The sequence below is a fragment of the Hemicordylus capensis genome, chromosome 1 (genome assembly GCF_027244095.1).
Source record: "Hemicordylus capensis ecotype Gifberg chromosome 1, rHemCap1.1.pri, whole genome shotgun sequence".
NCBI classification, from domain to species: Eukaryota; Metazoa; Chordata; class Lepidosauria; order Squamata; family Cordylidae; genus Hemicordylus; species Hemicordylus capensis.
This window is the reverse complement of record NC_069657.1, coordinates 161,827,631-161,852,536: the sequence shown is the minus strand read 5'-3', so window position 1 is coordinate 161,852,536 and position 24,906 is coordinate 161,827,631. Positions and strand designations below refer to the sequence as shown.

Below are 24,906 nucleotides of genomic sequence, written 5' to 3'. Positions count from 1 at the left end.
ATTAAAAGATAGTGCGGCTTAGGCTGTCATAATAGACAGCAAAGATGTGCACACTCCATTTCAAAAGCCACTGGCGATCCTTGCCACTGTCTATAGTGTCTGCAAATAGTTGGGAGGTAGTGTAGATGGCAAAGCTGCTATCGAGCTGGCTGTGTCAGAAATGATTGCCTTTTCATGGAGAGACAAAGCAGCGAGGCAATCAGACAAGAGGTGTCCCGAGTGCACCCGTCTGCCATCCCTTTAAAGAAACTGAAGAGAAATGTATCGACCAAGGGCAGCAAGCAATCTTTTCTGACTGCAGAACCTGAGCAAGTTCAGGCCAGATTGCTACTTAAGGAGTAAGTGATTCATGATACAGCAGGACAGGACCACATTTCCTTTCCAAACAGGAAATCCATTCATAATTCAAAGTGGAAGGTGCTACACTTCTAACGATTATTAAAAACAAGAATCAATTCATATAATTGGCTTCTTCCATTCCTACCATATGCCCGAGGATCATTCTATACTCACCATGATCATAGCTACAAAGTGAACAACATTTGGGGCATGCAAAAGCAGCTCATATATGTAGTATAACCTGAAGGATGTCCAACCTCTGTTATCTTGTGGACTATTTTGTTCCTTCAGCATTGGTCCAGGGCCCAGGAGTAGCAGGATCAGCTCCAGATTTGTGTAGGTCCTTAGGCAACAGAATATCATTGGTCCCCTTTAGCCCTGCCTCTTTGGCACTATCCCTTCTAGCCACAGTTTTTGGCACCTTCTCCTTTAACCTAAAAATCGTTTTCCAGTGTGACTGACAATTCAATCAAGATCTAAACACTGCTTTAAAAGTGGAGAATTTCACTCTCTTTGAACTGTCTTAACTGCAGCAAACATTTTAGTTGCAAATAAATGGCACACTCCCACTGCACGGTCAAATATAGACTTAAACTTCTTTGGTTACTGTTTATATCTTTTTGTTTTATTTATTTATTTAGATAGATACTCTCTCTCTCTCTCACACACACACACACACGCGAACACTCTCTCTTACTTAGATATGAAGTAGTATGCAAAAACACACACACATAAAAACCAAGTGAATCACAGTTGGAATAAACTTAAATACCCACCCAAGCTAGAAATGAAGTCTCATCCCAAGAAAATTGGCAAAAAGCCAGACTTCACGTTGCTCTAGGCCAGAGGTAGTCAACATGCAGCTCTCCAGATGTTGCCAAACTACACCTCCCATGACCCCCAGTCACAATGTATTACGGCCAGGGAAGATGGGAGTGTAATTCATCAGCAACATCTGGCACACATTGCCTACCCATGCTCTAAGCAAAGGTGCATATAGAGTTATGAAGATCCAGAAGATTTCAGGGAAATTTTTAAACCCTTTCCCCAAAGCTTTCAGATTGAAAAATGCTCTCATGAAATAGACAGACTTTCAGAATGAAATGAGTGAACTGTTCTTTAAAGCAATGTTTTAAAATCCTATGATTACCATCAATTCACTCTGCTGGAAATCTTTTATAGCCAAGATTCAAAGGTTGTAATGCTGGTAGCATCACTACTGCATTTGACTAGATTAACAAGCAAGCAAGACTTGTAGGATTCAATAATGGAGAAATATTTTATATGCAGCTGATTATGGAACATCTTTTGGTATTTGGTTCAGGCATGCAATCTGGGAGCATGCCAAGCATATAATGTATTAATGTAAGTCTCGGTTTAATAAGGAAGTTCAGACTGCAAAAGAAAAGAAAAAGAGGAGGGGGAAGCCAAGTATTTTATGCAACCATAAAGATGAACACATTCATTGTAACATAAGCTTCTTCTTTTTTTGAATGAACTCCACAGATCAGATGCATGGAATGCATTCTCCTCAGTTGCCAGATATATACACAGACAAGTACATGCTTTTTGTTGAAGCACAATGACCTTCGTCTCAGCTGCACCACAATAAATCTGTTAGTCTTTAAGGTGCAACAAGACTCTTTATGGGCTTTAAAATATATATTATTTTGCTGGAATAATTCAACATGGCGACCTTTATAAAGTAAACATGGCATATGTTTCAAATATTTCCATGTTTTAAAATCTCTTCTGATTGTTTGATAAAACTACCAAGTCTAAAGTCCAGCTGAACAGCCAAAGCTACCAGGTCTAAGAAGATTTAAATATCAAATAAGCCAAGCTAATTCTTTCTCAGACTGAGAAAAGCAGACAAGTTCACCTTTCTGAAAATGAACATAAGAGTCATCTTGCCATAAGGTCTATCCAAAATGGAAATCTAAATAAAATATATAATACCACCAATCTGATTTCAAGCCAGACAGCAGAATGTCATACACAGTATACAGGGACTTCGTTGAAGTTTCCCAGTGTGTTCTAGACCAGGGGTGGTCAACCACAAATCACATGTAGAAAGGTGAAAATGCACCACAAATCTTTGGCTGCCACAAATCAGCACCCAGCAGACTTCACTACCCCTGCCCTAGACCCTGGCTGAGTGATGGCTTTTTTCAAAAGCCTCATCTCCAAGGCTTGGACTCCAATCTCCTTGGACTCCAAGAGTCCAAGGCTCTATCCACTTCTCCCACTGAGTGACTCTCTCACCACTTCCTACCACCAGCCACCTTGGGAGTTATTTTTATAGCAGAAATACTACTTTCTTTCTGCTAATAATAAAAAGAAATAAATATATTTATTTCTATATAAATAATCAAAAGGCTATAACATAAATATATTCACATTTCAGTCTTGTCCACCTTACTTCTGAAGTAGAAATACTTCATAGAAATAAGTTGGGGTGATGGGCTGGAAATCAGGGACTGATCCTTAGTATGAGGCCAGGGATACTCTCCAAACGCATCCCTATTTTCATCTGTGAAGTGTTGCAAGGATATGACATTACACTTAACAACAACAGTAACGGTGATAATATAATGTTCACAACACAATGACTGCTTTTGTATATTGCCACAGACTCTTTAAAATGAACAGTGGAGAAAGGAATGGCAATTTTTCCAGCACCACCTTCTGGCCAGCTCTTGCTTTCTGAGAAAAACCAGTCCTTTCCCTTCATTTGCCAGAAGAGCATTAATTAGTTCTTCTCAGAATGCAAGAGCTGGCCAGCAGGTGGCGCTGCAAAAAACACGCAAATACGTTGCTCTGTGTCTTAACAGAGCATGCATTGAAGCCTGTGAGACTGTAAGTAAAGTCGCGCCTAGAAATTATGTGTAAGCTTCTCATGTAGCGCATCTTATTGTCAGCTAGAAGTATGACATTCACTTATCAAAAGCAGATGACAATATAACATACAGATGTGATGTCCAGTTGTCCTGTAGTTTTAGAGTTCTAATATTTTCACATTCATATATAGTCCAGATCCAAGCATTTGGTTTAAATGTAGCACTGGAACTAAATCTGACGTTTACAAATCCTGAAAACACTTCAGCTTTATGTAGAATCATAGACCATCACCTTTATTTACAGTCAATAACAACAAAAATTGCTTCACAACTTACTCCATTTAAACCAGTGTTGCAATATGTGGATTAAAATTCTGCTCAGTCGAAATATACACACCACAATCCGTTCTTTAATAATAGGCCAATGAAGACCTAAAATTACTGTATTTTATACAGCATTGCGGCTACACTTCTCTAATTTTCACCAGCACAATGCACTCGGCGAACTTCAAAAGGAAGAACAAATGAACCCACCTGAAACAAAGGCCACTTTTTCCTTTAGTATGGGCAGGACATCAGCAGCTTTTAAGCCATCATTTCGGAAAGATCCTGCAAAACAAGAAAACAGCATTGTTTGACTAAAAGCAATTCTGCCTTTTGACCCTGTCTTTAATAGATTCCTCCCCCACCCTGCAAATCAACAGCAAGCGATTTCCTGCAGTTTGCTAGGGAATGGCCTAAACAGTGTTGTTATAAAAAGAAAAAGGAAGCAAGGATAATGTCCAACATCCATAACAAGCTCTCAGTGGCCGAACCATGACACTGAGTTTCTTCTAGAAGAAAATTTCAGAGGAAAAAGAGGAGGGGGAGGCAAATACACTCTGCATTTTATTCATTTTTCCTTGAAGGTTATTACTGTTTAAGTTAGAGGTAGATAGATAGCCATCATTTCAGTCAAAGACCAGATACAATAAAATTTCACACACACACTACATAGTAATACATTGCTCATCTGTCAACAGAAGTTAGAGGTATATACCAGTAAGAGATTTCCCCTCAAACAGATGAGAGGAATATATTTTCAGGTGCAAGGAAAATGTAAAATAATCTTGACAGCCTACCCCATATGCTTTGTACGTGTAGCAAATTGGATGAATTGAGCACAGGTGGAGCTTTCTATCTATCTGAGTGCTGGCAGAAGAATAACAGACTGGTCCTATAAAAGTAAATCCCTTTGATTTTGGTGGTTTCCAAGTAAATATGTGTAGGCCTAGACTATAAATGTGGCTTAACATATGTGAGGTCCCAGATGCAAGTATGGGGTAGAGAATGGATGAAAGAATGTTGAGCGCACCTATTTCTTTCATGGAAGTGTTGCTGCTTTAATAGCTATATGATCCTGCCACTATCTTGGCTCTGGGCTGCAACAGGAGGGAAGACCATATGAGCAAGAGTTCCATATGGGAACAACTTGTTTGACAGCCTGTTGATATTCTGTTGTTGATCACTAAAAAAACCCAGCTGGAACCTTCCCCCCACCCGCCGCCACCATTTCTGGGATATGGGGAGGCGGAGGTTCCCATCTCTACCTTGGAACAGGTTCCCAGAATGACTACTCCTCCATCACATATCCTTCCATACCACCCAGCTTCAGACTGTGCCCAATGCACAGCATGAAATAATATTGCACCACACATGTGAATGGATATGCAAATGCTAAAAGCAGGGGTTCCAGCAATGGCTTTTAACTCATACTCTTACATCTAAAACTATTTGCCGGACCCAAAATGTTTGTTATATAGTAGCATGCTTATTTGGTCCTGCTGTAGCTTCCTCTTGGTTCATTCTCATATAGGAATCTGATTAATAAATCATTACTTGTCCTCCCTAGGAAGGCCAATGAAGTACAGATTTCCTGCCATTCCAAAACCAGGAGAGTGTCTGCTCTATGGCAAGGCGAATGAGTCATTCTTTGGCAGAAATAAGGCTGCTCAGCTGTTGCTGAAGAGTATGAAGGAGGACAATTTTCTGGTTGCTATGGTGCACTGAGAAGTGAATGCAATACATGTTCCTCTACATGATAAGAACTATAAAGCTATAAGTCCTCCCCCTCCATAGCCAAGTCAAGGAAGGTTGTAGCAGGCAAAGAACCAGTTATTTTCATAGATGAAAAGCCAAGAAATGTGGGGCAGAAGATAATGTGCTTGATTAGAAGCAGTTTCTGTCCACTGGCCTGAAACGAAGATCTCCTGAGAGCTGCCCTGTAACATAGGCACTCTCTGTGTTTCCTCTTTCTAAAGAGGTGTGAATAACATAATGGGCTTTGACAGAGAACCTGAAACTCAGCAGGGAAGGGAAATACACTTTTCACAAGCACATTTGCCCCAAATTTCACATATTAACCTCCTAGAAAACCTAGGACAGTATTTTCTAAAAGCCTGTACAAATAACACAGTTTATTTTAGATTACCATAATTCACAGGATGAGGTATGATCAGCCAATTTCAGGGATGCTACTGAGAGCTCACCTGCCACTGTAGTTCTGCTATCGTAAATTATATCCAGCCCCATATTGAATCTACCAAACCCTGTTTAGGCCTCCTCTGGATGACCCCTACAGGTGTTTCCCTAGGAAGCAATCCTGAGAAAGACCTTTCCTTTCAGCTCAGCTGGTTCCACAGGAAACCCTCAGTCAATTAAATAGCCCTTTAAGTGCACTTTTACCTGGAGAATTCAAATTCATATCTCCATATCACTCTCCTCTCAAAAATGCTATTCAAATACCTCAGATTGGAAACACATTGACTCTTGAGTTCCATGTCAATCAACAGCCCTTATTTTAAAATAAACCAGTGGGGACCCGCAATATTTAGTTGTGTATCTCCAAGCCCCACCACAGCTATTCATTCCAGTCAGTCTGGGACCAGTGCTGGATTTAGGTACAAGCTAGGCAAGCTACAGCTTAGGGTCTCACATTATGAGGTGCGGCTCTGTTTTTGAAAGGCTTCAGCCAGCGCTGGGCTCCCAGCCTGGCCAGGAACGCCTCTCTCTGCTTTTGCAAGGAGGAAGAAGGGCTACTGGCCACACTGCAAACATGGGGCTGGCCAAAGTTTACTAGCAAATGGGCTGTGTGGCCCTGTTTGCTAACGTGGCCATGCCCCCTGCATCTGACGTCAAGCGTGACATGGCCCCTGAACATGGCAGCCTTTGAAACACGCCCCTCCCATGCAGTGGTGGCTCCGCCCGATTTAGAGGTTTGAGCAGGTCAGTTCCTTCCATCCATCTCCCCAATTACTCCCCACCCAAAAGACATCCTTAACATTTGATGACTAAGCTGCCCACAACATTTCATAGCTTGCATTTCCTGCAAGCTCACAGTCTTTAGCCCAATTCAGACATTATTCTCTACAGTGTACAGATGTCTGCACATTCATTTGTGTGAATGCCTGTACCTGTGTTCATTTTAAAAGTGAACCTGGATACAGGCCCTTCAAATGCATGGTACAGATAGAAAGTGTACTTCTGTACATGCATTCAATATGACATGTGAATGACTATACCTCTGTACAGATCTGTATCTGTGGACACTGTACACTCACTGTACAAGAGTGGAACATAACATGTGAATGAGCCTTTTGTCAAGCTTCATAAACAATTATTTTAATTTACAAACTAATATATTTCTGTGAGCCACAGGAGTCCCACTAAATATGTAGAAACCACTATATTATTTCGGAATGGCTTCATTTTGCTTCTGTTCTTATAGACCCAAAATCAGTAGAAGAGGGAATTATGTTCCTTGTTACAGAGTACAACTTGGAGCTCTAGAGAACAGAGGAAACAGCTCCAGAGTGTCTCACCTTTAGAAAGACTCCTGGGTCTCACTTTACTAGGGGTCAGGTCAGATGATACAAGGGATGTACACTTACCGGTTTGGCGGTCCTTTTATGAACCACCAAACTGGTTTAGAGGAACCAACATCTGGCAGGTTCAGTGGTGGTGGGGTTACCTTTAAGGAGTAGGGAGGGTGATCATCCTGCCCACCGCACTTCCCTTGCCAGCGCTGTCATGAAAACTACTGGCATGGGGCAGCAGCAGACCTCCTTGCTTCCCCAGTCAGTGTTGAACTGGAAGTGGCTGGTGTGCATGCATGGGTGCACGTGCAACGGCCAGCCACTTCTGACTGGGACAGCAAGGAGATACGCTGCCACCCTGCGCAAGTGGTTTTCATTACAGTGCCGGTGGGCATGCCCGACCTTAGGGTGGGGCAACCAGGGTGCTAGCCCTGGGCTCCACGTTTGGAGCAGCCCCATTGTGCCAGCAAGTGGCAGGCAACCTCGCAGACTGCCCACGCGCTCAGCTCCTGGCGGTGGCGTGGGCGGCAGCCACTGAGGCTGCCCGCTGCCACCATGTGTGCTTGCCTGGGAGAGGGGGGAAGCAAGCTGACCCAGTCCATTCACATCCCTAGATGATACCTTACCAGCCCACCTGATTGGAAAGGGGACACACTGACAGCATGCCTGTCATGACAAAACACCCTCTGTGGATGTCCTAATGCTCTCTTGGTGGTGGTGGGGGGGGCGCTGCTCATCTGAATGAACACTTTCCTTTGGAGCATGTGCAGAGAAGCCATTCAGACAAGCAGGGCCCCCACATGCAAAAGGGATGTGCCAAGAGACTGTCAGGACAGCTACAGAAGACATCACAGCAGCCATGCTCTTGGTAAGTCCCCTTTCTAAAGAAATGAGTTGGTAAGGTATTGTCCAAATTGGCTCGAAGTAATTCTGGGAATATAAAAACTCTTATGATCAAGGTATTGCTCCTCTTTCTGACACAGGAAGGAATGCCTTTTCTAAGACTGTATCTGCTGTGACCTCTCCATGTGTCACCTGATAAAACAGAATGCTTTCTTCAAACCCTCTGTTTTATTCACAAATATATGGAGATGAAACAATTAATTGAAACTTGTATATTCCTCCAAACAATTAATAAAGCACCAGGAGAAGACACGTTGCCTCCTGAAGTTTTTAATATCAATTCTGATTGGTGGGCACCCCTGTTGGCTACACTATTTACTTACATTAATGAGAATGACATAACTCCAGAGAGTTGGAAACTTAGCATAATTTTTCCAATATATAAGGGAGATAGGTCAATGATTAGAAGGATTTGACCTATCAGTTTATTGGATGTCAGCTCTAAAATCTATAGTCGTATTTTTTTGGTTTTGCTCCAGAAGTTAGTAGAGTGGAAAGACTAAAATTCCATTCTTCATCAGGAACAGGCTGGCTTTAGAAAAAGACACAGCATAACAGACCAGATTTTTGTGCTACACCACTTAATACATACAAATGGGCCTCTCTCTCAAAACAAAAATTGTATGCAGCTTTTATAGATTACCCTCAGCCTTTGATTTGATAGATAGGCATCATCTTTGGGACAAATCGCCCATACACAAGAGATTACTCCTGCTAATATGGGGATTATATATGACACTAAAATAAGAGCCAGAGTGGTCATGAGGAGGCACTTCCAGATGAAATACAGAAAGTTTGAGGCGTTAAACACAGTTAGCCACATTTTTATATAAACAATCTTGTCACTGACTGGATTGACTTGTTTGAAATGTCCCCCTCCATTTGCGCAGGGCAGAAAGATTGCTGTTTTAATGTATGCTGATGATATGGTGTTATTATCTCTGACTAAGGTAAGGCTGACGAGAATGTTAAACAAATTTGATGAATACTGTCAAAATGAATTTCTCAAAGTTAATTATTCTAAAACAAAGGTGATGGCATTCAATAAACATACAGTCAGATATAAATGGAATATGGGTGGATATGAAATAGAACCAACATCGTCCTTTAGATATCTGGGTTTCTATTTAGATGAGTCAGGCACATGGAAAACACAGTTACAAAATACAAAACTGACAGTTCTAAAGTCAACTAGAGCTATTTTGAAGTTCTGCTATTCCAGGGGAGGCAGATTAGTGGCCAAGCCTTATAAATCTTTGTTGGAAAAGTAACTGCCCAAGTTCTATATGGGATTGAAATTGGGGGGCAAAAACCAAATGTTTTCAAAGAGCTGGTGGTTTGTGAAAATAAGTTCCTGCAGAGTGTTTTGTCATTACCTCCCGGGACCCCAGCCACCTTGCTCAGAACCGAGACTGGGCTTCCTTCATTAGAAGCTAGATCCATAAAGACAATCTTAATGTATTATAAGAGACTCTTGGAAATGCCTGAATGTTGTCTTCCCAAGCTCTGTTTTAGTGATCAAGGGAAAGAATCTGGTTGGGCAAATTTTGGTTGGGATTTGTTACATTCCAAAGGCCTGTCGCAAGAGTGTCTAATGGCTTTATGGGCTAGACAACCATCGGGATATGGAATTAATAAAGACCTCAAAATTCTCTTATTGGTGTTCTTTATTTAAGGATAATTATGAATGTGCTCAGTATTTGCAGGGTCTCTCCCTTGCTCCATTAAGAATAGTATTTACAAAACTATGATTTCACACGATGCCCTCTGCCTTTTTAGATGGAAGATTGAGACAAATCCCTAAAGAATTACCGTTTTGTCTTTGTGGCACCTATGAAGTTGAGGATATAGAGCATCATGATTTGTATTGCTCTCTTTATCATGACCCTAGAAAAAGATTTATTGGACAAATTTTAAATTTGATTTGTGTTAAAGGTGCTAAGGAGAAAGTGTGCTGGTTGTTGGCTGATGTCAACCCACATATTACAAATCAAACTGCTCTGTTTGAAAAAGCAGCTATATCCATTCATAATGCATTTTTGGAAAATATTGCTGTAAACTGTAAAGGAGACCTTTTAACTTGAGAACACTTTAGCTTATTTTATTTTATTTTTGAATATGTATTTTTAAATCGCTTTGTAAAGGTTTATAGCCATATACAATAAACTGAACTGGAAACATTAATTGAATGCATTTTGTCAGTCAAGATTCTTCAGTCAGGTGACTGCTGTACTAGACTCAGCCACAACAGCAGAAAATTGGAATGTAGTTCCAGGATTGTCACCTTTCCTTTTAATGACCCTGCTCACACAAATTAAGGATGTGAATGTTATCCTGGTGGCAAGGAGATAGATGGTGAGAAAAGAGCAACCTGCTGCATATCTCTATTTCAGGTTGCTCATAGGCACAAAAGCAGAGCTGGTTAAAAGGATTGCAACCCCATTCAAGACAAGCCTCCTGAAAACGTGGCACATAGTAATCCAAGATACCCTGAACACAGAACATTTTTATATCTTCAAGTATGTCACATAAAGTCTCCCTCGGAAATTAATACCAGTCTGCACTCTGGCATAATGTCACTGAGCCATGCATGCAATAAAACAGAGAGGTGTCAGAACCCCCCTTTCACAAGCTGTCATTATGCTGGGGGAATTCCTTGGAGCAGTCAGGAATACACCTATGCTTTCGGGATGCAAACTCCTTCTATTAGCAACTTCAAAGCTTAAAAGGGAAGCCGGTGGTGAGAAGCGCACAAAGAATGTCAGCAATGAAGTCACAAGGAGGGACTAGTCAGGAAAAGATGCATTCCCCAGTTTTTAGTTTGCCAAAATACACACAGAGAACATTTTACATCACAGCATTTCCATGCAAATGCCCAGCTGTTTCTAATTCATTTATTTCCAATGAGTATGTTTCCATTTTAAACTAGACACCATGTGTGAAAGACAGTCTATAATTTTTCCCCCTGTGGAATACTATGCATACAATAAGCCTTGGGCTGCTTAGCATGTCAAATTCAGCACCAATAAGAACTTTGCATCCAGCTTTACTGATCTTCCCTATCCTTAACCTGGTTTACAGGAATGGTGCCTGAAATTTTAAAGTGACTGGCAGGAGACAAGTGGTTTTGTGGCAGAGGAACTCTCCCCCACTGAATAACTGAAGATCACAAAATGACATCTTCCTTCACAGAATTGCTCATACTGCTGACTGAAGAAGCCAGAGGCTAATACAATTTTAATACAGTCGCAGCAGCTGACTGAAGTAATTAAAAAATACACCCACCTTACTCTTTACCTTGGTTAACCCTGCAAAAATCAAGCAAATGTACTGGATCAGACAGACTGGATTCCATGTTCATCCATTTCTTAAGCATAACCAGTTTGCAGCATTTCCCATTACTTTACTAGCAGAAGCCCATCTACAGCACCTTCCTACCTAGTTTTCTTTGTGAAAGATCTCTGCCACTCACCCTTAAACAAATTTAGGGAAACCATCTCAGAAAATTCTCTGACATTTTCTCATTGGGAGGAAACATGAAATACTCCATCATATTTATATACTGCCTGCTATATATATCTCTCTAGGCGGTGTACATAATCCAAGTTACAATATAAAAACAAAACTATTAAAATAGTTTCATAGAAAAAAACAATTAAAAATAATTCATAGAGTAAAACAAACCATTTAAAATTAGTTTTAATTAAACACTTGATGAAACAGGTGTATCTTAAGGGACTTTTAAAAAGCGATCAGAGATGGAGCAGCTCTTATTTTGATAGGGAGTGCATTCCAAAGCTCTGGGGCAGCCACAGAAAAGGGCCGTCCCTGAGTTGCCACCAGATGAGCTGGCTGCAACTGTAACTGGACCTCCCCAGATGATCTTAATAGGCAGCAGGGTTGCACTTTCAGGGAAACAACAGTAGGAGTGCGGGCATGCCCTCAGCTCTTGCCTGTGGCTTCCCAGAGGCATCTGGTGGACCACTGAGTGAAACAGAATGCTGGACTAGATAGGCCTTGGGCCTGATCCAGCTGGGCTGTTCTTAGGAGAAAGAAGGCAGGCTCTTAAGTATCCTGGAAGTAAGCAGTTAGGAACATAGGAAGCTGCCATATACCAAGTCAGACCATTGGTCCATCTAGCTCAGTATTGACTTCACAGACTGGCAGCAGCTTCTCCAAGGTTGCAGGCAGGAATCTCTCTCAGCCCTATCTTGGAGATGCCAGGGAGGGAACTTGGAACCCTCTGCTTTTCCCAGAGCGGCTCCATCCCCTGAGGGGAATATCTTACAGTGCTCACACTTCTAGTCTCCCTTTCATATGCATCCAGGGTGGACCCTGCTTAGCTGTGGGGACAAGTCATGCTTGCTACCACAAGACCAGCTCTCCTCTGCTTCAGCGCTTTATAGGTAATGACCAGTACATTGTATTTCACTCAAAAATATATCAGCAGCCAGTGCAATTCTTTCAGAATTGGTGTTACATGGTCCCTTCTGATTGTCCCAGAGACCAAAATGGTTGCCACATACTGTACCAGTTGTAGTTTCCAGACTACATACAAAGGCAGACCCACATACATAGAGCAGTCAAGCCTGGAGCTCATCAGCATATGTGCTACTATTTTAAGGTCATTTACCTCCAGAAATGGGAGTATGGGATGTATCAGCCAAAGCTGATAAAAAGTGCTGCTGACAACTACATCAGTCTGATAAACCAAAGAGAGTTGTGGATCCAGGAGCACTCCCAAACTACATACCTGATCTTGCAGGGGGAGTGTAACCCCATCGAGAAGGGCAGGTCTAAACCATCTCTCGGGTCTTGACCCCGACCCTCACCTTCTCCCGCAAATCAATTCCAATTTGGATAAATTTCAGTTCCACCCCTATGTCCACCCCTCCATTCCATGCATTTATTGTTCTATGTAAAGGTGAAGGAAGGGTAACATGTATAGGATGGGAGAGTGTTCAGAATTCAGCCTTGCTCAGACATGGAAGACAGAGGAGAAAACGCTGCTATCTGAAGTGAATACAAAATTTAAGGAAGAATGAGAAAACTGACAGAGAAATATCTGGTCTTGGTTATGCCTTGTGGGTGAGCAGTTTTAATAATCCTTGTTTCCAAGAGGAAAGTCCAGACCCGACATTTGCATACTTCCTAGAGTGTGTGTATGATAGTGGCAGGAGAAACTCTGCCTCCACCATACTGTATTTGTTGGCATATCTGCAACATATGAACACACAGAGGCATGTTGCAGATAGGGATGTAGTGGAGTAGGGATGCACAGGGACAGAGCACCAATACTTCTCGGCTTCTTTAGCTGTTGGGGGTGGGCATGGCCATGGGGGCTGTCATGGAGAGTGCCTGCACTTCTGAATTTGGTTGGCCAATGTGATTGAGAAGGTGGTGGTCTTCCAATTTCAGGCAGTCTTGGATGAAACAGACTATCTAGACCCATTTCAAACTGACTTTCGGGCAGGTTATGGGGTGGAGACTGCTTTAGTCAGCCTGATGGATGATCTCCAAAGGGGAATTGATAGAGGCAGTATGACTCTGTTGGTCCTTTCAGCTCTCTCGGCGGCTTTTGATACCATCAGCAATGGTATCCTTCTGGATCACCTGCAGGGACTGGGTGTAGGGGGCACTGCTTTGCAGTGGTTCCACTCATACCTCTTGGGCAGATTTCAGAAGGTGTTATTTGGAGACTGCTGCTCTATGAAGCGAGAGCTTTTGTATGGTGTCCCTCATTTTTTGTCTCAAATCCTTTTTAACATCTTTATGAAACTTCTGGGAGAGATCTTCATCAGAGGATTTGGTGGAGGGTGTTATCAGTGTGCTAATGACACCCAAATCCAGTTCTCCATGTCAGCTACATCAGACAATGGGATAACTTCCATGACTACCTGCCTCGAGGCAGTAATGGACTGGATGAAGGATAACAAACTGAAATTGAATCCAAACAGGACAAAAGTGCTCACTGCAGGAAGCCACAGTTGGATAAATGGGATATATCTGAAAGGGGTTACACTCTACCAGAAGGAACAGGTTCAAAGTTTGGGTCTACTTCTGGACCTAACCCTCTCTCTGATACCTCAGGTGGAGGCGGTGGCCAGGAATGCTTTCTATCAGCTTTGGCTGGTTCCCCAACTGCACCCTTTCATGGAGATGAGTGACTTAAGACAGTGGTGCACATGTTGGTAATCTCTAGGCTTGACTACTACAATGCACTCTATGTGGGGCTGCCTTTGTACACAGTCTGGAAGGTGCAGTTGATGTAGAATGTTGCTGTCATATTGGTCTCTGGGATGTCCCGTAGAGACCATATTACTCCGATTCTAAAAGCTCTACACTGGCAACCAATAGGTTTATGGGCAAAATACAAAGTGCTGGTTATTACCTATAAAGCCCTTAATGGCTTGGGCCCAGGATATTTAAGAGAACACCTTCTTCGTTATGAACCTCGCCGCCTATTAAGATCTTCAGGCGAGGTTCATCTGAGGATGCCACCAGCTTGCATGGTGGTGACTCAAAGCTGTGCCTTCTCTGTAGTTGCCACAGCACTGTGGAATGCACTTCCTGCTGAGATTAGAGCTGCTCCATCCCTGTTGGCTTTTAGGAAACAAGACACATCTCTTCAGCCAAGCTTTTTAATTAGTTGGTGTTTTTATGGATATTTTGATCTGGTTTGTATATGTTTTAACTTTTAAATTCTTGATTTGTTTATTCTTGGTTTGATTCATGCTGTAAACCACCTAGAGACATTGGTAGTGAATGGTATACAAATTTATTAAATAATAAATAAATAAATAAATAAATTTGCAACTACATCACTAAGTGCAAACATACAAAACACTGCATGTATGGTGGGGGCAGTGCCTGAAACAATACCACTCTCTGCATGTTTATCACCTGATTAGTAGCAGCGAAACATATGGAAAGGGCTAAAAGTCCTCTAAATGAGGGACAATCAAGCAGAGAATACCTTTAAATGAGAGACATCAAGGTTTCTCTGTACAGTGAAAAGAAGCAATACTCAGAGAGGGCCTTGGAAGCTTTAGTCAACATGAAATCACCCCCCACCAAAACAAAAGAAAACTGGGATTTTCTGTTGTTGACTTTATGGTGCTTTGATTCTAATGTAATGAGCAAGAGTATTCTAAATAAGAATGTGATGGAAAAACTTTCATTTATTTCTGGGAGCATTCAAGCATGCAACCCACCCACCCACTTCACCAGTAGTGTGAAGATTTCTGCTGTATATTTATTTATCATATTTAAATATATTATATTTATTTCCAAATATATATAAATATATCTCTAGGCAGTTACTAGTGAGTTAAAGCATAGAAGTAAAGCTGCTTGAATAGTCCTTAACCCCACTGTCTTTGTGGGAATCTTAATTGTGGGCATTCCTGTTACCTGGGAGACCCCAGTTACCACAAACCAGACAGACAAGGATGATTGAAGGAAGCAATAGTCACCATTTATTGAACCAAAACCAGCGCTGGTGGCTCTTCCTGGTGCCTCACGGCCCTCCAGAAAGAAGCCCCGAATCCCCCGGTTTTTGGGGTTTTAAACCTTGGCATTGTTACACATCTGGGCGTTAACATTTGGCCCAAGAACCAATTAGTTCATTTCATTAACACATGTGTTTGCCTCAGGGCTGGACTTTGCTCTGAATTCCGGTTTTACAGAAAAGAGATAAGCAAATTAAGAGAAGATTCTTTCACATTCTAAGAAGCAGGGCAGTTTGGAATAAGCTGATCATTCGATGCCTATGCTAATGAAGTTTGCAACACCCGTACCCTCTTCCCCCACCCTGTCTGTCCTTGGCAGATAAGTAACTCAGCAAGGAATTTTCCATTCCACACTTGCAAACTCTATTAACCATTTCTTGACCAGTGCAAACCTGAGTTCTGTCTCACTCTTTTTGCAAAGACACTTTCCCATTCCATGAGAACAAAGTAATTACAAAGCAGCTTTCAGAAAAGGCATTTCCCCCTCATTCCACATTTCCCCCCTTAGAAGCCATTTTATGGCTTCTCTTCCTGAGGTACATAGCCATTATATGGGGGGCAGTTTCTTTTCTTACTATCGCTGAGATAGTGGATTGCAAAGCACTGGTTATACATAGTTATACACTGGTTATACACTGGTTATACATGCAGGGCAACAGTAGCAGTATTAACACAACAATAGGAAAGATCATAAACGCAGATTTCAACCAGTTTAGATCCAGTGAGCCAATTCCATAAGTCCCAGTCTGTCACACTGCCGATCCTCTGAAGGCTCCCCTTCCTTTCACTTGACCACTGCTTTGGTCTGTAATAGAAAGACATCCCTCTCGGGAGAGACAGTTCAAGGCAATCCTGCTTATGCTAGAAATAAAAGACAGATGCATGTTTTACCAATTTCCCTCCCCTGGGTAGGGACAACATGCTGAAACTGAGTTCCTGAGTAGCCCAATACAATAAATAAACCTGAGGCTATTTTCAATTTGATCTTTTGGCATTTTCTTTCCAATTTATGTTCTTGTTTTCCTGCTTGCCCTCTTTTCTCCCCCCGAAGTCCAAAACAGAAGATAATGTCTTCATTTACTTCACCTGATGAGCAATCCTGAGCAGGAGGCAAAAACAATGAAAATCAAAAAGAGAAAATAATAATGTTCACATCCATACCCCCTTGTGGGTTCGTTGACTGTAAAGGCATTAAAATCCGACAGGTCAAACAGTCTTGTCTCTCGAGAGGCCACAACATAAGCTCCAGTGCTCGAATATCCAGCTGTTTCTCCAAAAAGTCCAGAGCGGTGTACTGCATAAGTCTGCTCTTTCACAACAACCCTTCGAAGCAGGCCAGGCCGTTTAAATAGCTGGCCCAGTGTCACCCAGCAGTGTGGTCGAATGAGGATTCAGACTCAGGTCTCCCTGGTCCTAGTCTACCACTCTAACCACTACGTTGGCTGCCTACATACTTACAGACTTCTGTCAGGGCAATCAATCTCCATCCAGTGTATCTGACTTCATGATTCGTCAGTGACATCTGGCCTTTGGGATTTTAACTGCTCCCATCTAAGCCACGTGTAGGTAGTGTTCCAGCTCTCCATCTTCAGCCTCATCACTAGCAAGCTTGGTAGGGCAACAATATCCTCAGAAAAACCTATAAAAGAAACAGTCCTTGCCCCCCAAGAAAAATACTATACCTATTGAAACAGGATCAAAACCCCTTACGTGAGGTCCAGTGTCTCATGAAACAAACAGGCTTCCTAGTTAAAAGATATCATCAAGAAAAATGTCCATAGTTTCGCCGAGGAGTGAAGCCTGTGATAAACACAGTCATTATCCAATCTCTAGTCAGGAGCTGTGAAAACAGGGTACGGATTGTACGACAACACACAAACTTGATTCCTATTAAACTGGGAGGTTTTCCAGATAACTTGCAAACCAGTCTTGTGGAACTCCCTTCCACTTGCAGGAGTGGCAAAACAAAATTCCTTTCACCAAATCTCATGTCTGGGATCTGGAATTTCAAGATCCAGTTGCTGTGAAGGCAAAGCAGGGCTGGCGGTGGGACGAATTTATAAATTTTGAAGCCTCAGACCCATTGATAATAGTTTACAGCAAAATCAATTAGCAGAAACATTTCATACATATTACAAAAATATAAAACAATAACTGCATTTGACTATCTGACTTAAAATCTCTTTTCCTTCTTACCCACAATGACAAGTTGCTGTTCAGAGATCTTCCTTTTCACTCAATATTGGGAGTGAGGAGACTACACTCCAGTCATAATTTAGCATTTGCATGTTGGAAACACTTTTCCATGTACAGTCTATACAAAAACAACTGAAACAGAGTTAGAAGAATCTAAGAGCCCCCTCTTTTTAGTCAAGCAATTTCATTACAGCCATAGGCCATACAGAAAATGTAAAGAAAATTAAAAGTATACATTAATACAGAACTTTTCTCCAAGCTCCCTTTAGCTCAAGAAAGTATTACAAGTTTGTAATAAGGAAATCACCATAAGCCAATACTACAGTATAAAATCACATTTGGCAAAAACAATTGCATCTGAATGACAAGGACACACACAATCAGACATTTGGGAGAATGGAGTGGACAGAACTCGCCCTTTCTTCAGCATATATATACAACCCAGCCTCTATATAGCAAATTACCAAAACACTCTCACATATATGACAAAAAAACACCCATCAGCAAAACAAATAGGCAGAAAGGCAGAATACCCTCTGCATTTTATCAAAACGTGGAATTTCACACAAAGCCTAATAGAAACAGAACTGAACAGAAATAAAGTTCTCAGGAACAGAATCTTCACAGAAGCATCTCTGGACACCCATAGAAACATACACACATATACACACCCACAGCTCCCCTGAAATTAGCATCAGTCACAGTTAACATTTAAACAAACATTTTTGATGGAAAACAGGGAAGTTCACATTTTAAATATCATTTTAAAAACACAACAAAATAAACAGCTACATATTTCAAAATGCATTTAAACAAAATAAACTGTGATATAACATTTAAGTCTGTTTAGGGCTTAACCCATGAGCAAGTTAACCAGTCAAGCGGAACAAAGAAACCCCAAGAAAACACAGTCACTAGCAAACTGGTCTATAAATCAACATTCTTTTCATTCCGTTGAAAACTTCCCTTTTGTCAACACCCCGGGTTGGTGTGAGCAGATGCAGGGACTTGGTGAACTGTCCCTGCCCCGGGAAATCAGTAAGTCAATTTGGATATACTCAATTAGGCCTGCCTCTACTACCTGAGCCCCAAGGAGCATAACGGGCTCCTATCCTGGCACATGTCACGTAACGTGCACAAGCTTTTTTCCCCTAAGTAGACATGTTGCAGACATGTAGGGATTCCTGCAGTAGCCTTGCGGGGCCATTTCTTCCCCTGTGGGTGGACTGATGGTAGTGTTCTACCAAAGTGTGTCCCAACCCTCTGGGCATTGCCTGCCTGCTGTCTGGCTGAAAGGACCAGCCCTGGTCCCTGGCTGGTGACTCAGCCATCCTGGTTTCATCCTCTGGGTGTTCTGGGTGCTGTGAGTCCCAGAGATCTGTGAGTTTGGACAACAGGATCCCCTGTCGGGCTGGATCTGCTTGCAGACCCTCAGCCACTCTTTGGGCTGCCTGGTCAGCCCTCCTGTTGCCTTGTGCCTTCCTGCCATCCCCCCTTTGGTAGCCCCTGCAGTGCATAACAGCCACTTGCTGGGTACACCAAACAACCTTGGGCAGGCAGAAGATCTCCTTACTGTGTCTCATCTTCTGGCCCCTTGTGCTGATGGTAACCGGTTTGTCCTCGCCCTCCTTGGGGAGGCCAGGCTGACAAAGTCTCCTGGCTCCTGCCTCTCGGGGGCCCCTGTGATGGTGGTCCTCCAACACCTGTCCCTGTGGCATCCTTCTGCCAGACTTGTTGTGACCACCGACCTCCCAGGCAGGAGTTCCCGGTTTCTCGTGGGGCACTCCTTCCCTTCCCTGTGACCCTCCTCTCTATCCTGACCTGTTCCTTCTCCTGCTCAACTTACCCATGCCTTCTGAAGTGGTGGCCGCCAAAAGTTAACCTTTTGTCTCTGGCCATGAGCCTTTCCTTGGGCATTCTCTGCCCAAGCCTACTGGAAGGCTCCCGGCTTCGTCCTGCGCTATCAGGACTTTGGTGGCCTCCGGTTTCCCGTCCCACCACGCCTTCCACTTCCTTTCTATCTCCTCTCCCCTGTCTGCTGCTTTCCTTCTCTGCTCTCCTACAACCCTGCTTCTCCACCTTCTGTCTGTCCCTCCTTGTCCTACAACCACCCAAACATTACCTTCCTGGCTTCACAACAAGCAACTCCAAACAACATGCCAAACCTTCAGTACTTCACACTTTTCCTTTTCCTTTCCTTAAACCAGCCTCTTTCCATCTGCCTTTCAACAATTAACCAGCCTTTACATCACATGCACCAAATAAACCTCCGGAAACGTCTCTACCTCTCTGCACCTTTCCAAGTGAATCTGTGCCAATCTCCTGCAACTTGCACTTCTCCTCTTGAGATTTACCTCCATCTCTGCTGGGCAAATGGTCCCAGCCTGCTTGCCTGGGCCTCTGCCCTCATGGCTACTCAGAGGGTTGCCTGTTGCTTGCAACAGCTCCTGAGCCATGGGGGAGGGCATTTGGTCTCAGGGACCAACCTGGTACCTATGTAGGGGTTTAGCCTGGGTCCCCTGTACTATATTCCACACCTTCTGGGTTACTAACATCTTCAGTTGGCCAGGATCATGATGATCCCATAATCTCCTGCCTTCCTGATTTCTGAGTTGGGGGAGAGAGCAAACTGCCTCCTTCCTACCGTGTTCCTAATTCCCACTGGCCTTGGGGATACGGAACCCCAAGTGCTTCACACGGTCCTGGCAGGCTTGGGCCTCTGGCTCTCGGGACTCTTGTAGCCTGAAGTCCCTCAGAGCCCCCCCAAACCTGGCTTGAAGCTCTTCAGCATCGACCCTTCCCCTCCCATTGTTTTCCCAGAGGCGTGCTCTCTTACACTCTGAACAAACAGACAAGTGGGGGGGGGGGAACGGACTGCGGGTAAGGGATCCACGCAGTGAGGCACAAAAGGATTTTAGACAGACAAATTCACACTTCGCACCTCCAGTTTCCGCTCTCCTCCCGTCGCCGGGACAGAAAACGTACTCAGGAGTCCCGCCTCTGCCAGTGCAGGGCCACACTCGGGGTGGGTTTCCCCCTTTGGGGTCCCCCTCTGCACTCACCAAACTTTCAAACTGCACACATTCACACCAACTCCTCCCTTGTTCCTCCTCCCAGAGCCTGTCCTGCTTGTAGGCAGTGCCCTCTGCCCACAGCGGCTCTTGACCTAGGGTGGGCTATTCCCTTGGTCTCCTACCCGTCCCGGGACTCCCAATACTTCACCTGTCCGGACCCCTTGCGTTGGTGTGCCTCGTTCCGCGCCCGTCTTCGGTGGACTTGGGAGTCTGGGTCTCATGCCGCGGGGGTCAAAACCTTCCTTCTTACAATGGGAGAAGTGGCGCCGAAGGGTTGCTCTCCCACGACGTGAGAAAGGGACCCCCAAGTAGCCACCGATGGGCAGGTAAATCACCAGCAGACCATCCGAGTCACGGCACCAGTTTATGTTACCTGGGAGACCCCAGTTACCACAAACCAGACAGACAAGGATGATTGAAGGAAGCAATAGTCACCATTTATTGAACCAAAACCAGCGCTGGTGGCTCTTCCTGGTGCCTCACGGCCCTCCAGAAAGAAGCCCCGAATCCCCCGGTTTTTGGGGTTTTAAACCTTGGCATTGTTACACATCTGGGCGTTAACATTTGGCCCAAGAACCAATTAGTTCATTTCATTAACACATGTGTTTGCCTCAGGGCTGGACTTTGCTCTGAATTCCGGTTTTACAGAAAAGAGATAAGCAAATTAAGAGAAGATTCTTTCACATTCTAAGAAGCAGGGCAGTTTGGAATAAGCTGATCATTCGATGCCTATGCTAATGAAGTTTGCAACACCCGTACCCTCTTCCCCCACCCTGTCTGTCCTTGGCAGATAAGTAACTCAGCAAGGAATTTTCCATTCCACACTTGCAAACTCTATTAACCATTTCTTGACCAGTGCAAACCTGAGTTCTGTCTCACTCTTTTTGCAAAGACACTTTCCCATTCCATGAGAACAAAGTAATTACAAAGCAGCTTTCAGAAAAGGCATTTCCCCCTCATTCCACATTCCCTTAAAAAGTGCTGTATTAGGGATATAAGCTCCAGTCGTTTTGTTACTGAAAGGAAATCTTGGCTCACTAACTGCTATGACTCTGCTCAGGACGGCTTTACATACCGTGAGGTACAAAATAACCTGCCCACATACCCTAAGCTCTGAACCATTTTCCTGGGGAACTTTGAAAAAAGAGTTCACTCCCTAGAACCATGGAAACCAAACAGGCCATCTGCACAGTAGACTAATCCTACAGCCCTAAAAGCCAAACCATTTGTTCCATCTAAGACAAAGACTATATTCACTTTATAGCCGAAATTTATTCTCAGATGAAAAAGATTAATGCCACCGGTGTGTATTACTTTGAGCTGATCCAAGACTAATATTTTCTCTTCGTTTTCTTGTCCTGTCCTTCCTCCTCCTATTAATTATACATGGCCACCACTTGCTGTAACATCTTTCCCATTCCAAGCCATATGGGCGGCTGAAGCTTTCCAAAGTCTCAAAGTCCGTTGCCAAGGCTTGTCAGAGAGCCAGCACTTTGGACCCATTCTTTAATGGGAAGGTCTGTCTCTGAAATTTCCTGCTTCTTGGATCCTAGCACAGGAGCAGCCTTTGTAAAAAGAAAAGCCCCCACCTTCCTTGCTGCCTCCCTCCCACCCCGCACTAAAATCTGGCAGAGGTGTGGGGGTTTTTAATTCTCTTTCCCTAATTGCCAAGATTGTTGTTCTTTATATGAGGCACTTGGCAGTGCTGGCCTTCAAAGGCACAGTGCCTGAATGTACAAACATCAAAAGCATAGATGCTTCCCAGCTGGACATAAGGCCAGAGAAGAGGCAAGGGCTTTGATCAAGGCACAGCCCTTTGTACCAGCCCATGCAAAGGCAATCAAACCTCATCGCACCCATGGAAAAGACACATTCCAAGTGTCCAAGTGGCACATTTTGTATCTCATCACTGCCTAAACACCTTGCCCTTCCAGAGAAGGAATACAAACATGTGATGAAACCTGTGGTTGGGGTATATTTGTGATATAGTCGTGTCAGCAGACATCAGATCTCCTCCCCAGAGGTCCCATTTTCACTGCCATTTTTTAGAACAAAGGAACAGCAGGAATCCTTTCTGAGTAGAGGGCTCCCCCCATTCTGAACCACCTCAGTATCCCAATGCAAATGACCGAAGACTCCCTTCTCTCCTAAGACCTCTGCCTGTGTGCCAAAAAGGGATCTGAAGGGACTGATGGCTAGTGAACATTTGTGGATTCCTACAGCTTAGCATCTTCTCCAACATGTCACAGAAAACAGGGACACTTAATAAGTGCCCTCTTCTCACCTCAAAGATGACTGCCCAAGCCCACCCATGACATATTGCTGATGGCTCTACTCCACCTTCCATATGTTGCATTTGCTCTAACCCCAGCCACCAACATTTCTATAGATCAGGATCCACACACTCAAAACATTACAAAGAGAAAGCTGCCCATACAAATTTAACAGTAGTTTAAATTTTCAAGCAATAAATCAGCCATTGTCTACACATACTGTAATACAAACTGCTCTAAATCACATAATATAAATGAATCAATCCTGGAATAGCTGAAACCCTTCTCTGGTTTCTCTCTCTCTCTCTCTCTCTCTCTCTCTCTCTCTCTCTCTCTCTCTGTTCACTTCATCTACTGCTGGCCCATTTCAACTAGCCTTGCTGAATCAGGCCCAAGGCCCATCTATTCCAGCATTCTGTTTACAACAGTGGCCCACCAGATCCCTCTGGGACACCTACAGGCAAGAGATAAAGGCATGCCCTATCTCCTGCTGTTGCTGCTGTCATGTTCTCGTCCACAGGTGGTGATCAGGTGTCACATCTAGTCTCACAGAAGTAGGTGTAGGCATAGTCAACAGAGACAAGGATCAGAGGCCAGGAGTCAACAGAGTGAGTCACACAGGAGCAAGAAAATAGCATAGTCAAACAGAGCCAAGGGTCTGAAGCCAGAAATCAGAACAATCTAGGAACATCAAAGGCAGCTTTGAAACAATATTGCTTCAAGAGCTCAATGCAGAATGAGTTCTTATATAGCCCTGTATCTGAGAACAAGGCTATCAAGCCCTACCCTACTTCTATAGTCTGTGGCCATTTAAAGGGGCTGCACACTATGTTGTAACACCTCCGACAGCAAGGAGGTGAGTCTTCGACCACCAGAAGTAAGCCCAGGGCATCTTCTGAATCCAAGGACATGGGCAGGGGAGTATTCTCTAGGCAAGGTCAGGTGGTGGTTCTCCTGGAACAGATGTCTCTTTGGGTTCTTCAACTCCAAAACTCTCTTTACTTGGTCCAGCCTCTGCTGGTGCTATGATTGGGTTTCTGATCAGAGCCTCAACGCCAGGTTGTGCAGCTGTTTCCAGGGGACCTGGGGTCCATAGTGGTGCTTCACCCTCAGAGCTGTCAGGTTCTGACCCTGATGGGTGTGGCAACAAGTTAAGGTTGCCACACCCGAGCTGGTATTCGTCTCCTCTGCAACTGCTATTCAGAGGCACCCTGCCTCTGAGCTAGAGGCAATCTATAGTCATCAAGACTAGTAGCCATTGATAAACCTGTCCTCAGTGAATTTGTCTAAACCTCGCTTAAAGCCATCCAAGCTGGTGGCCATCACCACATCCTGTGGCAGAGAATTCCATTGATTAATTCTTTGCTGTTTACTTCCTTTTGTCGGTCCTAAATTTCTTGGCAATGTTCCATAGGATGATCCCTGGTTCTGGTTTTGTGACAGAGGGAGAACATTTTTCTCTCTCCCCACTCTCACCATACCATGCATAATTTTACAGACCTCTATCATGTCTTCCCTCAGTCCCTTTTTTCTAAACTAAAAAGCCCCATATGTTGTAGCTTTGCCTCATAAGAAAGATGCTCTAGGCCCTGGATTACGTTTGTTGACTTCTTCGGCACCTTTTCCAATTCGATAATGTCCTTCTTGAGATACAGTGACCAGAACTGTATACATGATACTCCAAATGTGGCTGCATCATAGATTTGTATAAGGACATTATGATAGTAGCATTTTCACTCCCTTCCTAATGATCCCGGACATGGAATTTGCCTTTTCCACAGCTGTTGTGGACTGTCGGCACTTTCAACTAGCTGTCCAGCATGACCCCAAGATCTCTCCTAGTCAGTCACCAAAAACTCAGACCCCATCAGTGTATATGTGAAGTGGGGGTTGCTCCAATATGCATCACTTTACAT

General features: G+C 43.6%; 1 protein-coding gene across 9 annotated transcripts in view; it reads right to left on the bottom strand.

Annotated features, from left to right (window-relative positions):
* KALRN (kalirin RhoGEF kinase) overlaps positions 1 to 24,906 on the bottom strand; it is a 920,107-nt gene that overhangs the window by 547,061 nt on the left and 348,140 nt on the right. For all 9 annotated transcript variants that reach the window (XM_053244819.1, XM_053244856.1, XM_053244784.1 and 6 more), the window contains one exon: positions 3,714 to 3,788. In XM_053244819.1, the coding sequence (XP_053100794.1) occupies positions 3,714 to 3,788 (75 nt within the window). The remainder of the gene's footprint in view (positions 1 to 3,713; positions 3,789 to 24,906) is intronic.